Here is a 16280-nt window from a genome sequence, read left to right as displayed (position 1 = left end):
TTGCTCTTTGGCATTTTCCCATACCAAAACTGTGACGATTTTGTCTCTTGACCCCTCACCCCACCCCCAAATGTAAAATATTCATTTTCTTTGAGACCTATAGCTTTCGAATTCACCGAATCTCCCGAACATTCCCAGCAACAACCTCCCTCAAAGCACCAAAACCAACCCAACCACAGACTTCATTTTGACACCACTTCAAGACAAACCATGGGCAAACCCAAGATCCTCTGCCTCCACGGAGGCGGCACCAACCCGGACATCCATCAGTTCCAGTCCCGCAAGCTCAACATTCTCATCGACAGGAAATACGACCTCGTCACTCCCAAGGGCATCATCGACTGTGGCGCCGGCCCGGGCATGCTCCCCTTCTTCGAGGGCTCCGATTTCGCACAGTGGATTTGGGACGGCAAGGGCAACGAGGAGTGGAATAACAACCACGAGGTCGAGCACGAGGAGTGGGCCGACCTGCCCAAGCTGGTCGACATCTACCACAAGCAGGGCCCCTTTGTCGGCATCATCGCCTTCTCACAGGGGGCCAAAGTCGGCATGCACCTGGTCAAGTGGCTGCAGGAGAACGAGCCCGACGATGCGCTCAAGTTCTTCGTCCTGATTTGCTGCACGTCGCCGTTCCGAGGCAAGAGGCAGCCCGGCGAGCCTGGTGTGCCGGCCGCGGAGAGCATCACGATCCCGAGCCTGCACCTGATCGCGGAGAAGGATGAGTGGCATAATCAGGGCGAGATCATTGTCAAGTGCTTTAAGGACCCGGTGGTCATTCGCTCGCAGGAGGGGCACCATATGCCAATGGATAATGGATTGAACAAGAAAATTGTCGAATTCGTGAACCAGCGCGCGGCAGCTTGACTGATGGTGGCTGCGACGCCAGGTGGGAGACGAGTTGAAAACAATGTCAGAAATTTACAATTTGGAATCAAGAATTTGGTCTGGGTAAGAAAGACCGCCGAGAACGCCAATGAATGACTTCAGAGCAGTAATCGGCAGCTTGCTAACTCGAGTTGCACTCCTTCCTTGCCATTTCCACGTCGAATCCCAAGAGAGAATCGAGCATGGCGTCTTTGGTGAAATTGATCAGATCGTCTTGTAGATCCAGAACAGTGCCGTCTCCGGGCAACTTGTCGAGCAAGTTTGAGACAAAAGGCTCAAAAGTTTTTGGTTGTCCAGTGAGCTTCCTGTTCAGAATATCTCTGGCCAACTTGCGACGTCGTTTCCACTCTTTGCCATCTGAGACCACCATCCCGCTCTCCAGACACGGGGCCCACGAAGAAGCGAGCCAGCCATCAGCTTTCCGTGGGCCTTTGCCAAGCTTGCCAACTCCTCCTGTCAAGAAGGAGTCCTGGGTGCTTTCTATTCCGCGGGTGAATAAGTTCTTGCTAGATTCTCATTGAAAAGTGACCGTGTTTGTACCGCGTAGAGTACCCGTTATGGAGGTCAATATGCAGAGGACTGTCAGGGGGAAAGAAGGAATGGCCGTGTACTGGACTGATGGAAAGGGGTATAATGTCAACCCAAAAATGAATATTTGGATGTGGAATTGGAACATTAAAGGGTGAATTGACAACCTGTCGCTGCCAATGATGTTGTTGAAACGCAACGTTCAAGTGTCAACAGGAGATATCTCCTGCATAGTGTCTTCCTAATGCAAGCATTGTGGCGTAAACATTGCACCCGGCACCCAGTCGTCATTGCCTCCACATCGCTTCCCAGAATGTGTTTGCAGCTCTGATAATATATCAAGGAAGAAGTAGTCACGCCTCGTCCTTACCCGCGGGGTATGAGTGCTGGATGCAGGAGTTAATATCGTCAGCTCGCTGCTATACCGTGCGGTTCATGTTGACGTTACATACTCTTGAAAATTCATGCCTTGGAGTTATCGAACTCCTCCCTTGGTATTTCAGCCAGCTCGTCCGAGCCTCTCAACTTGGTACAGTCGTAGTCAGGTGCCTGGCCATTTCCTGCTGCCTCCATGTCCAAATATCCTGGCGCATACCTCTCGATATCGTCCATCCACTCGTCAATGCCACCCCTGAGCTCTGACATGCATTTCTCCAAGATATCAAGGATTGGTTGTTCCATGTTCAATCTAAGAAAAGTCAGCAATCTGGGAGTAAAAGTCCTAGTTCCGTGAATCCTATGAGTGATGACTCTAGAAAGTTTGGTACTCACGCTCCATCAGATTCCGAACCACCACGCATCGTCACCAGCTCCGCAATCGACTTGTTCAGGACGTACGGGTCGATGAGATTCCACAGCTCGTACATCTCATCAGGCCGAACACGTGCATGTGCCTCCATCAGGCCATTGTTGGCACACTCACACAGCAGCAGGAGACCTGTGTCCAAAGCCTGCTGGTCAGCCAGGAGCAGCGGCCCGCGGCCTCCGTATGAAGGGAAGACCACGGTGCCAGTGCTGGTCATGGCCATACGTTTGAAATTGGCATTTTCGACGTATCTCCACATCAGAAACGCCTGCATCGTGGTCAAAGACGACCCTGGGCCGAGGGCTGGGTTGGGGATGCACACGGCCGCCTTGCCATCGTCGATCACGGGGCCGTCCTCGCCGTCGAAGTGATACAATAAGATGCGGATCTTGGTCCACATGGCACGATTCCGTGCGCTCATGGGCTGCGGTGCCAAACAGTTGACAGTCAGCTCCGTGACAAGCGTGTCGTCCTCCCAAGCCGGTGCTTTGAAGCACGCAGGGGGCGGCTTCCATCTTTTGCGAGGTTGAGACTTGACATAGTAGGCATCACGTTCTTGTTGGGTCATGGCGATCCATCTGAGCATCAGATCACGGCGTTGCTGTAATTCGAACTGGTCGTCAGGGGGATGGCCAGCTGGTCTCGTAACGGCACTCTCCTGAGGCGATGGGTCAGCGATTAAGTCCGACAGGCGTGATGACCTAGCTAGCAGCTCTTTTTCAAATGTGCTTACCTCCAGAAACTGAAGCCAGCCTTGAATTTCAGATTGCAACTGGTCATCAGAAACGGGGCTCGGATGACACTGAACCTGCTGCGGAACACCTCCAGGCCAGTAAGGAGGGTTGTCTCTGATAGGGCTTTCATGACGCATGTTAACGACAATTGGAGAGGCTTGTTAAGCACCCGAACAATCTCTTGTAATCGTGTTTTCGCATCTTCTACTACGTAAAACCCGCTGCAGCCATGTGAGGTTGGAATTTTGTTGAAGGATCCATATTTTGTGAGAAGGCAACGGCGCGAAAAGTGGACCGGCCCGCGTCCACTAAATTCTATGCCAATTATACGAAGAATTCGCCTATGATCGCAGTGTATACCAGCAGTGAGGGGCTGAGAAGGAATTGCAGGCTACAATCAATACGTCTTTCAGTTCGTTTCCCCATGGGGTGTTGATGAACCCAGAGATCTCCGCAGTGGAACTTCTTTCCCCCCTCACTCTCCACGAATGCGGATCTGTTTTCCTCATGATGGGTGCATGTCGGTACGTTCCACAGCAGATCCAATGTACACTATGTAACACAGTTCGGCCTTTCTTTGCCTCGGCGAAGTGTTTCTTATTTCTGATTGGGGCACTTCTCAGCCACTGTGGTACCATGAGGGGCCTGATACACTCCTCTCTTAGGGCCTGTAGGACTGGCATGAGTACGACCTGATCCTGCAGCCGATGCAGTGCCGACGAGCACCGGCTGTATGATGGAGTGACGCAGATCGCGGTCGTCCTTGGACTTCTTTGTTTGTCTGCAAATCCGCTGGAGGGCCGAACGTGACTCTGATAGATGATTAAATGTCACGAGGCGAGAAATGCCTATAGTGACTCGTGGTATAAGACAAACGAAAAGGTACTCTCAATGTTCCCTTGTTGTCCTTCCGGTATCTCCTAAATTGAGATAGTCGAGAACTCTGATAAATGTAGCTTACCCCTGCGGCAGAGATTTTGTATATCGAGGGGCAACGCAGATTGAATGAAAGGTTGATCAAGATGGGAGAACTACAGCGCCTCTGTGGCTTCAACGTGGCCAACCATCTCGAGAAGCGCGCTCTCCTCATCGCGATCAACAGTATTGCGGCGCTGAGCATCTTCTTCTTCGGCTACGACCAGGGCATGATGGGTGGCGTCAACACGGCCAAGGACTACGTGCAGTTGATGGGCTTTGGATATGTCGACGAGGACACAGGCACTGTTGTGACAACGGACGCGCTGCTCAAGGGTGGCATCGTTTCCGTATACTACCTAGGGACGCTGTTTGGATGTCTCCTTGGCGGCTGGGTCGGTGATAAAGTCGGCAGGGTGCGGACCATTGCGCTAGGCGCTCTGTGGGCTGTCGTGGGAGCCAGCCTGCAGTGCTCTTCCCAGAACCACAAGTGGATGATATGCGGTGAGCACAACTTCGACGTACATCCCTTCGTGGCCAGCTCCTTGATTATACGTACTGATGACTACGCCAGCAAGGGCCGTCAACGGGATCGGCACAGGCATACTCAACTCCATTGTGCCGGTGTGGGCAACCGAGACGGCAGAGCACACCTCGCGTGGACAGTTCGTCGCCATCGAGTTTACGCTCAACATCTTTGGCGTCGTGGTCGCCTACTGGCTCGAGTTCGGCCTGTCCTTTATTGACAACGGAAACTCCTCGATCGTGTGGCGTTTCCCCATTGCCTTCCAGATCATCCCGCTCCTTTTCTTATTCGCTTCCGTCTGGTTCTTCCCAGAGTCTCCCCGATGGCTGGTAAAAGTGGGTCGCGACGAAGAGGCACGATTCATCCTCCGCCGTCTGCGCGGCAGTGATGCCGTGGGCCTTGCGCAGGCCGAAGCAGAGTACCATGATATCCGCAACATCAATGCACTGGAGTCCCATGAGTCCTCCCAGAATTCATACCTGCACATGCTCTTCGGCATCGGGTCAGGAGAGCTCCATATCGGCAGACGGGTGCAGCTCGTGATCTGGCTTCAAATTGTCCAAGAATGGGTTGGCATTGCCGGTGTCACTATCTGTAAGTTACCCTCTGCAATGGCCTGCACTGGTGGAGAAGCTCATGAGCCTCTCTACTGGTGTCGCTCTGTCAAGATAATAGACGCGTGACTGACACGGAAGCTATAGACGCGCCCACCATCTTTTCCATCGCGGGATACGATGCGACCAAGAGTAGTTGGATCAGTGGCCTCAACAACGTCTTCTACATGTTCGCCACGCTCATCTGCGTCTTCACCTTAGATCGCATTGGCAGACGATGGACGCTGTACTGGGGGGCAGCGGGGCAGGGGGTGGCCATGTTCCTGGCTGGGGGATTCTCCCGCCTGGGCGAGAATGCGAGCGCCGCGGGCGACACAGCCAAAGCTTCTGCATATGGGGCTGCCGCAGCATCGTTTGTCTTCATCTTCACGTCCGTCTTTGGGGCGACCTGGGTCACGGTACCTTGGCTGTATCCGGCCGAGATCTTCCCCCTGCAGGTCCGGGCCAAGGGGAATGCCTGGGGCGTTGTGGGCTGGTCCATCGGGAATGGCTGGCTCACCCTGCTCTGCCCCGTCATGTTTAACGCTATTGGAGAGAAGACGCTGTACATCTTTGGAGCTTGCAACATGGTGGCGATGCCCATGGTGTGGGCGCTGTACCCAGAGAGCAACCAGAGGACGCTCGAAGAGATGGATCTGTTGTTTGCGGCGCCGACACCGTGGGTCTGGGACGCAGAGACGACATTTGCGAGGCTCAAGGCCGAACGGCTGGATTTATTAGAGACGGCACATCGCGGTCAGCGTGTGGCGGATGTAGAGAACGGTGTGCTGGAGAAATCTACGCTCAAGACAGAAGGCTCAGGCTCAGGCTCAGCAGCAGCAGCGCATAAAGGCTAGCTAGGGACAGCAGAAGGCTGCCATTAGCAATGAGTTGAGGCGGGGGGCTGAAACCTGCCGGGGTGACGCTGCTTTTCCTTCTTTCTTTTCTCACCGCAGCGCTTCAGGAAGAACCTTTGCCATTCCCAGCCGAAGCTTCCCACCAACAACTGGTCTCCCGTTGAGAGCTTGAATAGCAGCTTTAGCCTCCTCCACGGTCTCAAAGTCGACGAAGCAGTAATGATGGTTGCCTGGTAGCAATCTCGTATCCGGGTGCGGCGTGATGCGCTTACTGATGGCGACGCTGTTTGGATACACAAAGGCTGTCAGTAGTGATGTTTGTGGAGGAGCCTGAGCCACAGCATCCTGGGGCAAGATGACCAACATTTGAAACCCCTCAAAGTACCCTCTGATTTCCTTGTCATTCTCCTCCTGGTTGACCATCTTTCCAATGCCTCCAACGTATACTCTGGGTGGCGTATCTGCCCGTTCCACCTCCTTGAGGTGGTCCAACGCTGCATACGGGCCTTGCTCTCTCTTCTTCCCCCCCTGTGAAGCGGCTGAGGTGTCTCCGGGCGAGCTCCGTCTTTCGGATCCGACCCAGTCGCCCCACCTCTGGAATGTAGGCTGGTATTCATGGGCCCTCGCGCGCGTCTTTGGCTGGCAAGGACCGACCTTGACAGGGCGATCCAGGATCGTGACACCGTTCAACGACTCCAGAGCCAAGTTGGCGTCCTCGCGGGTCTTGAAGTCGATGAAGCAGTAGCCTGGGTTGCGGCCAGAGACGGCATCCATGGAAATGTGGATGGCCTCGAACAAGCCCTCGAAGCCGCTGGCCTCTAACATCTCCTGGACTGCCTGTGGTTGAACGCGATACAGGAGGTTGCCGAGGTAGATGCGGCGCCCTTCTCTGATCGACTCAGCGGCATTTCCATCTCCGTCGGCCTGCTGCCGCCGCTGCGACTGCTGCTCAGCATTGTTAGGCTGACGTGGGCGCTGATTTTGTTGATGAGGATCTCGATCCTGGCGCCACACAGGTCTCGAGCTCGAGCGCCAGTCGGAGCTCGCGCGCCAATTGTCGGACTGCGGACCAGACATGATCTGGTCGCTTATGGTCTGCACTGGCTTGAAAAGTGCGGTTTGTTTCCAAAAAAAAAAAAAAAAAAAAAAAAAAAGTCGCAGGGAAAGAGCTCGGTGGAGAGTTTCTTGTTATCTTGGCATTTTACTATGTGCATATCTTGCAACTCTAAAGGAAATGACGAACCCTTTTTAGTGTGGACGGTGCATGTAACGGGGGATTTCGAGCCTCACCTGGGTATCTCATATATGCCTACATACAGTACACCTGACATATGCAGTGCTTGACTGACATCCGAGATCCATGAGGCATCGCAGCGAAGGCGATGTGATGGAAAGAGAAATTCTAAGAGCAACTGTGCAGGAGATAATTCGCCTGTACCAGCAAACACGTTGTGCCCCCCGCCCCCTGTAGAGAATATCGTTGTAACCGAGCTGTGAGAGGGGAAGGTTCGTTCTTATTGTCATATCGCAGATGATGACAATCGTACATATTCCCCCCACCTGCACCTGCCAAGGGCCTCGACCCCAAGCATCTTTTCTTCCTTTTTCATTTTCATTCCACCTGAAACCTACCTGAAGAGTCGGCGTTCATATTGATCTTCAAGCTCAGCCCTGAAGTTGGATCCCTGAGCTCCTCTCAGGTCCCAAGTCCTATTTATACATACATATTCAGTACTCGAAGTGCTCCATAAGTGGAGTGTTCAACGTCACATCCCGCGTACACAGAGCGTTGTGGCCGGGGGCGAGAGGGGCAAGGTTGGAGGAGAGGGGCCTGTTCTCCAGGAAACCAGTCTGACTGGTTCGTTCAGCATGACCTGAAGGGGAGATTACGAGTCCCCCTCGGCCGCCGACAAGGATTCAAAGAAGAGAAAAAAGGTAGGGGCACCGCCACCGAATCTACCCGCCTGTATTTGAGGCGAGACGCTAAAGAAAGTCAAAGCATTCATTAACCAGTCCAGCTCTTTTTGTTTATGATACGGTAGAAAGAGGCTACAATGACACACAGCTGACAGGCGCGCGGCAGAGGGCCTTTGTATAGACGAGAGGGTTTGTTGATTCAATGACCCACCCGACGATTCAGGGGTAAAGTGGCGCAGGCATTAAGACCTGCGTTGACGCAATCCCCAGCAAGCGACGTCGACCCTCCTCCAATACATGGGGCCCTACCACCAGTTCCTGTGCTACGTACTACGGGCAATACGTAACTACTACCTAGCGATGTTTTGTACTTTGGCAACAGAAACAAAGACGGGAGGCGAGGCTTCACTTCGGTCATGACAGTGAAAGACAGCTTGGCGACGCACACACCCACACTTACATTCCTCAGTGCTAGTGACGTGATCGAAAAGAAAAGAAAAGGATCTCAATCAATCACTCTGGCAATTTCACATGGGCCGTCCTTTTTTCTTCTTTTTTCTTCTTTCAAGGCCTCTCTCTTGTGCTCTCTCCCTTTATGCGCCTTGGAATGGAAAACCAAACCAGCCCCCCCAGCCCTGTCATGTCCCCATGTCCTCTTGGTCTGCCCTTGGCCCATACGTCCATCCGGATAGGTCGGCGCTTGTGGACACGAGGATCTCTGGTCCACAATTAAAGGGATTGCGTATCCACCTTAGTTGTTATCCTGCACTGCCATTAAAGCCCTACCGTTCAGATCGGGGCTGGGCTGCCTGTCACTCTCTTGGTTTTTTGCCGTCTGCCGACCTTTCACTTGGCTTCCACCTTGGCTTTGCTTGTTTTTCGCTCTTTCACAAGCGACTTGAATTGAACTGCGTCTTGGTGTTTCTCCTCTACTTTTCTTTTTCCAGCAGCCAGTAGAAGAAAGCCCCGCCCCGCCCAAGGACGACATCAATTATCACCAACCTTGCCGCCCTTGTCCCCTCTGAGACCCGATGTGGTGTTGGTCTTGAGGCCTTCATTTGCTTTGGTGGCAGAGGCACGCGTACACGCACGCACACTCTCCTCCTCCTTCTCTCCTTTACATTTACACATACACACACACACACAGACGCGCACACACATAGCAACATGCGATCTTCAATATGGACGCTCTCCGCGGTGGGCACGGTCCTGCTGCCGGCTGCGACGGCCGTCACCATTGATTGGACATCAACAGGTTCGTACACCCGGCTCTTGACAACAATGCAATCCCACATCCTCAGCTTTGTTGTTCTTCTCTACTTCTTTCTGGGCCCAGGATTTTGTGGATGAACGCACAATCACAAACGACGCGCGATTCTCTTCTCCCCGATCTTGTATCGAAGGCAACGCCTCTCCTCCTTGGGCCGTCATCGTCTTTGTTATGGCGCTTCGAAGCGGTGGTGGCGCGGGCACGGACTCGTTGTGTGATCTGGAAGCGTGACCACCGTCGTCATAGGAAACCAACTACCTTTTTTTTTTTTTTTTTTTTTTTTTTGTATTTGCTTCCTAACACGCAATATGTACAGACTCTATAGCGGAGGGAGCTTCAACGATCGCATACGGCCTGATGGGATACTACACAGGCAACCACACGGGCGACACGCCGGGCAACTTGCCTTCTCCATACTACTGTACGTTTAAAAATCTACCTCGCACCCCCCTCTCTTTGCTTGACCCCCCAGCTCATTCCCCTATGCAGGGTGGGAGGCAGGTGGCATGTTCAATGCCATCATCAACTACTGGGCATACACGGGCGACGATACCTACAACAACGAGACGTACCAGGCGATGCAGCACCAGATGGGCGACGACGACGATTACATGCCGACCAACCAGACCCTGACCGAGGGCAACGACGATCAGGGCTTCTGGGCCATGGCCGCCATGTCGGCGGCGGAACTGAACTTCATGAACCCGAACTCTACTGCCCTCGCCGCCACCGAGGGTAGCGTGCAGTGGCTGGCGGCCGCGCAGGCCGTCTTCAACGAGTACGTGTGGCGCTGGGAGGCGGCCAACGATACATGCAACGGCGGGCTGCGGTGGCAGATCTTCACCTGGAACAACGGCTACACCTACAAGAACAGCATCGCCACGGGGTGCTTCTTCAACGTCGCCGCGCGGCTGGCCAGGTACACGGGCAATGCGTCGTATGCCGAGTGGGCCACGACAACCTTTGAGTGGATGCAGGGCGTGGGCTACATGGACGCGGATTGGAACATCTACGACGGGTCGGGCATCACCGGCACGGTCAACTGCACCGATATCGACAAGGCTCAGTGGACCTACAACTCGGGCATCTTCATGCACGGCGCCGCCTACATGTACAACTACACCAATGGCTCCGAGATCTGGGCCGAACGTGTCAACGGCCTATTGAACAGGACCCTCAACTTCATGTTTAACAGCACCAACCAGATCATCTTCGAGCCCCCCTGCGAGCCCACCGACGGCTGCACCACTGACGAGTACTCGTTCAAGGGCTACACCCTTATGTGGCTCGCCCAGGTTACCCAGATGATGTCATCGACCTATGACACCATCTACCCGTACCTTCTCACCACTGCTAAGGCCGCTGCCGTCCTGTGTGTTGACACCACCGACGGCAGTGAGGGCTTCGTGCTGAGCGGCATCGCCTGCCCCTTCAAATGGACCACAGGCGTGAGCGACGGCCTGTACGGCGTCGGCCAGCAGATGTCGGCCCTCAACGCCGTCCTGGCCACTATGATCGCCAGCGCCCCCGCTCCTTACACAGCTGATGATGGTGGTACCTCGACTGGTAATGCCGCCGGCGGCTCACAGAAGACCGACAGCTCCGTGTCGGGCACAACTACCATCACCACAGGAGACGTAAGTTCTACTCATTCTTTTTTTCTTCTTCTTTCCTTTTCGTCTTTTCCCAGGCTCCTTTCCTTTGCCTCTGGGTGAATTGTCTTGCTAACACGTAGCAGAGGGCTGGTGCGGGCATCTTGACGACATTGGTTCTCGCCGGTATGATTGGAGGCTCGTATTGGATGGTCGCCGACTAGAGTCCACGCGACTCGGTAAATACATATTAATGGAGAGCGGCTGATGGTGTTGGAAAGACCTTTCTTTTCTTTTGGTCTTTTCTCCTTGTACCCTTTGTTTCTCATTCTCGCTGGCTCAGTGCTGTCTTTTACTTTTTTTTTCTCTCCCTCCTATTTCCTTATCTTTTGATGCCATGCATGGATGTTCATGTCTCTGGGGGTAATTATGGCCTTTTACCTTCACACGAAATTTTTCCCCCCTTCTATAGGGCAATGTGGGGGGGCTTCGGCGTTCTGAGGCGTAGGAAAGGGACATATATGTTGTTGGGTAGTAGCAGTGGGACAGAACCTACTCAAAGAGAAGATACCAAAGTATCTTCAAATCACATCACATAAAGCTACTTAGAACTTGGAGAGAATTCGATCGACTTCCCTTTCTGATTATATTTTTCTAGTCAGGATCGCCATAGGTGAGCAGTCCAGGGCAGCAGCAAGGCTTTCATGTTGTCTGCTATACATGGCAAGGAAGCATATATGTCTGCATGTCTGTCTGGAGGGACGGGATTAGCTAGTATTTAGACTGGGTTCCAGGAGCCTATCTCCATGGCACACGGTATGGATTATTGCGAAATTCGGAGACGGAGGTCAGGAGCCAGTGGTGGTGATGGGTAAAACCGTAAAAACGCACAAAGATAGCCGTTCCCGGCGCCGACTGGGATGTGGGGGTTTAATGTCCGTAGTGCATTTGGGCAAAGTACTTAGTCACGGAGAGGGTAGTGTTTTGACACATGGAAAATCTGGAATCCAGTTCTTGTTTGAATGGACTTGAAATGAAGGAATCGAATATCTGACATTGATTTATCATCAGACGTGCTAAGCCCCAGAAATATGTGGTTTATTGGCTACGAGAGGTGAGCGGTTCCAAAACAAAGAGAAGTCGTCAATACAGAGTGTCACTGCGTGGGGCCGTTGAGGCTGAATATATCACGGAAATAGACCAGGGAAGAAAAGAAAAAGTCCGATCCTAGAACAAACGGGTTCTGCCCGCATCTTCCTACACTGTCAAGATCCATTATTGATTAGTATTTTCGTTTTCGGGCTTCTCGCTGATTACTAGGTGGTTTGGAAATCAGAGTTGCTCCTGCTGCCGGATATACGGAATTACGGGCTACCGTGGGTTTTTTCGCGACTCGCGAGGCAAATTCTCGGACATCTTTACGTCACAGTGTTGAGCCGCGCCCTTGCTTCTCTTAGCATACATAAAGATTCCGTGATTCCCATGTTAATTGGCATTCATTACAGCAGTAAAAACAAACAAAGACAAGCAAAAGAAAAGAGGAAAAACCTGCTCTCTCCATCTTTCACATGGCCTAGGACTCTGCGATTCAAGACAAAAACGACGACGTAACGTAGGTCAAGGGCGATGAACGAGTCTGGCGCGGACAATTCCGGTGTCTGGGCTAAAGAGAAAGCCCGCGGCAGCGAGGCTACATCTCTCGACACGGCAGCGGCAGGGACCATGACTGCTGAAGACGAGCGGGAAGGGCAGAGGCGTCAGTCTGTTACCTCACAATCCGGTCTGGAAGACGACGATAATGGAGGAGACGCAGAAGCGTTAGAGCGGACGAGGTCAACACGGTCTATCGCCGAGACTCTGCCGTGGTATCGGGAGCTGCTGTTTGTGGCCGTGATATGTCTTGGCCAGTTGTTTACACGTAAGTTCCTTATAGCCTATCGTCTTCATCGTAACATTGACATACAGATACACATGACTGATTTTGGGATCATCCAGAGGCTGGTCTGGGCCAGATATTATCCATCATCCATATTGTCGGTGCAACCTGGGGTCTAGCAGAGTCACCCGATCTGTCGTGGCTTCTGGCAGGGTACAGTCTTACGGTAGGCACCTTCATTCTATTCTCTGGACGGCTGGGGGATACCTTTGGGTACAAGACAATCTTCCTCATCGGCATGGCCTGGTTCTCCTTCTGGAGCATGATCTGTGGCCTGGCTGTCTACTCCAGCCACGTCCTGTTTGTCTTCAGCAGAGTCCTGCAGGGCATTGGGCCCGCTCTTGTCCTCCCCAACGGACTGGCTCTCCTAGGAGCGACCTATGCACCGGGAAAGAAGAAGTCGCTGGCCTTTGCCGCCTTTGCAGCCACTGCCCCAGCCGGGTCCGTCATCGGGGCGACATTCTCAGGCCTGTTCGCCTTGACATGGTGGCCGTGGACGTTTTGGTGCTTCTCTCTGGTCCTTGCAGGAACGGTAGTCCTGGGTTATTTCGTCATACCAGCGGTCCCTGCGTCGAAACGAGAAGACCGACCGCACTCCCTTCGAGACCTTTATACGCACCTTGACATTCTTGGAGCCCTCTTCGGCGTGGTGGGTCTCGTTCTCTTCAATTTTGCATGGAACCAGGCGCCCATCGTGGGCTGGCAGGAGCCCTACGTCGGCGTGACCCTGGTGTTGGGCCTGATTTTCATCGCCATCTACTTCCTCATCGAGATGCGCTACGCCGCCCGGCCCCTCGTCCCCTTGGACGCCCTCACATCGGAAGTGGCTTTTGTTCTGGCCGCCGTGGCCTGCGGCTGGGGCTGCTTCGGCGTCTGGGTCTGGTACACGTGGCAGTTCATCCTCGAGCTCCGAGGCGCATCACCCCTACTCGGCAGTGCCCAGTTCGTCCCCGTCATTATCTCGGGAGCGCTTGCGGCCGCGGGCGTCGGCCTGCTCCTGCACAGAGTTGGCCCGCCGCGCGTCATGCTGGGTGCCCTGGTGGCGTTCACCGTCGGCACGATCCTCATGGCGACCTGTCCCGTGCAGCAGACCTACTGGGCGCAGACGTTTGTAAGCCTCATCATCACACCTTGGGGCATGGACATGAGTTTCCCCGCCGCGACCCTGATTCTCTCGAACGCGGTGGCACGCGAGCACCAGGGGATCGCCGCCTCGCTTGTGAATACTGTTGTGAACTATAGCATTGCCTTTGGGCTGGGCATCGCGGGCACGGTGGAGTATCAGGTCAATGGGGGCGGAGACACGGCAGAAGAGTTGCTAAAGGGGTATCGGGCTGCGTATTATCTGGGGATTGGCCTCGCGGTACTTGGCGTGGCTATTTGTGTTGTTTTTCTTTTCAAATCTAGGAAGGCTAAGGAGCCGGAGAGTGGTCAGGATGAGAAAGAGTGAATGAATTGGGGTTCATCTAGACTATGTTTGGACAGAGAAAAGAAAATAATTTATTACTATTCAAACCAAGGGATACGTAACATCAGGCAACACTGGCAATGGTCTCACAACTCATTCTCCCAGAAGATGATGAGGAGTTTCGTACAATCTGATATTGAGACATATTCACGCGTGCCTACCAACGTCACGTCTCGAACGTTTACTCTTTTCCGTTATCAAAGAGATGCAGTACCATTGAAACTTTTTGCCTATCAAATCTAAAAACACCCAGTCCAATATATACATGACGGGAGAGAGATCTCGTCTCTAACCGGCACAAAGTGTACTGTACCAAGCCTCCAACGTCATGTTCTATTGCTATGCATGCATGGTTTTCTCAAAACTACTTCATTGAAAAGGGGAGCCTAAGGGAGCCAGGCATCAGCCAGCTCCTTGTGGCTGCCACTCTCGACAGGCACCTTGTTGGTCTCAGAAGAGACCACAACGGCCAGCAGGCGGACCCACTCGTTGGTGCGGTTGGACAGACTTTAAGAGACAAACAAAGATTAGCGAGCAGTTCAACGGCGGGATTTACGCACTCAATCACTCTTTCAAGACCAGAGAGATGGAGATGAGGAGGGGAAAAAAAAAAAAAAAAAAAAAAGAAACTTACGCGTGCACGATACCGCGCTGGAAGACGACGTCGCCAGGGTGGCACTCGGTGGCGATGGGCTCGCTGTAGTTGGCCTTGCCTTCCTTGATCTGGAAGGGCTTGGGCTCAGGGGTCAGGAGGCTGAGCTTGCCTGAGATGACGACTAGGTAGTCGGTCGAGGTGGTGCGGTGCTGGAGAGGAAGAGAGATATCTGATCAGTTGGGGTTCTCTTGGAGGTACACATTGGGTTGAATAGGGGGGGAGAAAAGTCCACATACCATGGTGCCCTCAGAGTTGGGAGCAACGTCGATGTAATACATGTTCAGACCGCCGGGGAGGACAATGCCAAAGCCCGGGACGTCGTCGAGGGGGATGTCACCGCTACGTGAGAATTATCGTCAGAGATATGATCAATGATATTCCAACTTTGAAGGCGCAACCTGTTTAGAAATACTCACTGGCCATCGTTGCTGGCGGGGACCTGCTTGTTGGTGGCCACGCGGGCACGGCGCAGAACACCGTCAAAGCCTGGGATGGGAGGGCAGTCCAGCGAGTCGACTCTGACCTCGACACCGGGCTCGGCGTGCTCATCGTTGGCGTGCTGAGAGGGAAGAGGGAGGTTGGAGGCCGTGATACGGCGGGGAGCGGGCAGGTTGTAGGAAGCCATTGTGGTGGTGCTGGTGGTGATGATGATGAGTGGCAGTGAAATTGGTGCTGTGGTAGTTCTTTTTGGTCGAGCTTTGGTCTGTGAGGATCTGATGAGACTGGTCTGGTTCGAAATATCAAAGTCCTTTGTTGTGTCAAGCCGGAGGAGACTTATATAGAGGAAAGACCGGGCGGTGAACACTGAGTGATGTTCAGAACTTGAGATGTGATGACAAATGATACCTTTTCTGATATCAATTGATCAGCAGGGGTGGCTGAGACAAGGCAATCCCATCCAGAGATGGAAGTTGTGCATTTTGCAAGCAGAGGGATTGCCAATATCAAATTCCAACGGGCGCAAGACGAGAAAAAGCGGACCGGTCCTTTTGCTATGTGAAAAACAAAGGTCAGCTCAGCACACAAGTACCGGTACGTATTGGTCAGCCCTTGGTTCTAGATCCACTCCAGGGAACCAACGCGGGCCGCAGTCTTACATTCTGCATACGTGTAAGCAGATCTACGGAATACTTAAGGTTGCAGAGGATGCTAGGGATTACATCTTGCATGAAAAAGGAGTAGTATTTGAGTTCACGGCATCCCCTGCAGATAATACTCTGGTCTCCTTCCCGCCAGCCTGTTTCCTCGGCCCCCGCAGATATTCTCCGGCAGCTTACTTACATGGGGTCAAACAATTTGGAATAGGTTTGTTGAGAATTTAGTAAGCAGCAGTGAAGAGGACTCTAATCTGACAGCATGTGATTTATATATACCAAATCAGGTCTAGTCTATTTTTTCATCTAAGAAAATGTCTCAGGTGAAACAGGTTAATCCTGCAACACTAACTTCTAAATGGCCCCCCTCCCCGTAAAGTACCCAATGGCCGATTACTTCTTTAGTCAAAACCGATGGTTCCTCCACAAATATGTACCAAGCAGTAAATTTATACCAGGTTTAGGAAGACCCTCTAGTTCTAGCCTATACGAAGAAGAGAAAAGT

The 16280-nt window shown here is 52.9% G+C and overlaps 7 protein-coding genes across 7 annotated transcripts; 4 read left to right on the top strand and 3 right to left on the bottom strand.

Moving 5' to 3' along the window:
• The first annotated feature begins 3 nt into the window (after positions 1–3).
• Positions 4–933, top strand: M406DRAFT_358142 (uncharacterized protein). Its single transcript, XM_040923807.1, has one exon. It carries the CDS (start codon positions 211–213, stop codon positions 862–864), a length of 654 nt encoding a protein of 217 aa, XP_040772898.1. The 5' UTR covers positions 4–210; the 3' UTR covers positions 865–933.
• Positions 934–1875: 942 nt separating this feature from the next.
• M406DRAFT_74842 (uncharacterized protein) lies at positions 1876–3089 on the bottom strand (the record flags this gene model as incomplete). The annotated part of the gene is made up of 3 exons (XM_040925771.1): positions 1876–2101; positions 2185–2876; positions 2952–3089. The coding sequence occupies 3 exons, from the start codon at positions 3087–3089 to the stop codon at positions 1876–1878; spliced, it is 1056 nt and encodes a 351-aa protein (XP_040772897.1).
• An 885-nt stretch (positions 3090–3974) lies between these two features.
• On the top strand, positions 3975–5843 carry M406DRAFT_266817 (general substrate transporter; the record flags this gene model as incomplete). Its single annotated transcript, XM_040917828.1, has 3 exons — positions 3975–4371; positions 4442–4987; positions 5095–5843. 3 exons carry the CDS (start codon positions 3975–3977, stop codon positions 5841–5843), a joined length of 1692 nt encoding a protein of 563 aa, XP_040772896.1.
• A 114-nt stretch (positions 5844–5957) lies between these two features.
• On the bottom strand, positions 5958–6746 carry M406DRAFT_222190 (uncharacterized protein; the record flags this gene model as incomplete). Its single annotated transcript, XM_040915613.1, has 2 exons — positions 5958–6126; positions 6208–6746. Coding segments are annotated over 2 exons (708 nt in total), but the record flags the coding sequence as incomplete, so codon positions are not given.
• A 2181-nt stretch (positions 6747–8927) lies between these two features.
• M406DRAFT_108956 (family 76 glycoside hydrolase) lies at positions 8928–11270 on the top strand (the record flags this gene model as incomplete). The annotated part of the gene is made up of 4 exons (XM_040915326.1): positions 8928–9015; positions 9347–9451; positions 9520–10667; positions 10769–11270. The coding sequence occupies 4 exons, from the start codon at positions 8928–8930 to the stop codon at positions 10844–10846; spliced, it is 1419 nt and encodes a 472-aa protein (XP_040772894.1). The 3' UTR covers positions 10847–11270.
• Positions 11271–12344: 1074 nt separating this feature from the next.
• M406DRAFT_267124 (uncharacterized protein) lies at positions 12345–14008 on the top strand (the record flags this gene model as incomplete). Its single annotated transcript, XM_040917858.1, has 2 exons — positions 12345–12540; positions 12618–14008. 2 exons carry the CDS (start codon positions 12345–12347, stop codon positions 14006–14008), a joined length of 1587 nt encoding a protein of 528 aa, XP_040772893.1.
• Positions 14009–14217: 209 nt separating this feature from the next.
• On the bottom strand, positions 14218–15603 carry M406DRAFT_358138 (uncharacterized protein). Its single transcript, XM_040923806.1, has 4 exons — positions 15098–15603; positions 14918–15020; positions 14661–14830; positions 14218–14533 (listed from the first exon to the last, which is right to left on the bottom strand). Exons 1-4 carry the CDS (start codon positions 15304–15306, stop codon positions 14413–14415), a joined length of 603 nt encoding a protein of 200 aa, XP_040772892.1. The 5' UTR covers positions 15307–15603; the 3' UTR covers positions 14218–14412.
• Between the last annotated feature and the right edge of the window lie 677 nt (positions 15604–16280).

The sequence above is a fragment of the Cryphonectria parasitica genome (assembly GCF_011745365.1).
Source record: "Cryphonectria parasitica EP155 unplaced genomic scaffold M406scaffold_8, whole genome shotgun sequence".
Lineage (NCBI taxonomy): Eukaryota > Fungi > Ascomycota > Sordariomycetes > Diaporthales > Cryphonectriaceae > Cryphonectria > Cryphonectria parasitica.
Note: the sequence above shows the minus strand (reverse complement) of the source record. Positions and strands in the feature narration are given on the sequence as shown.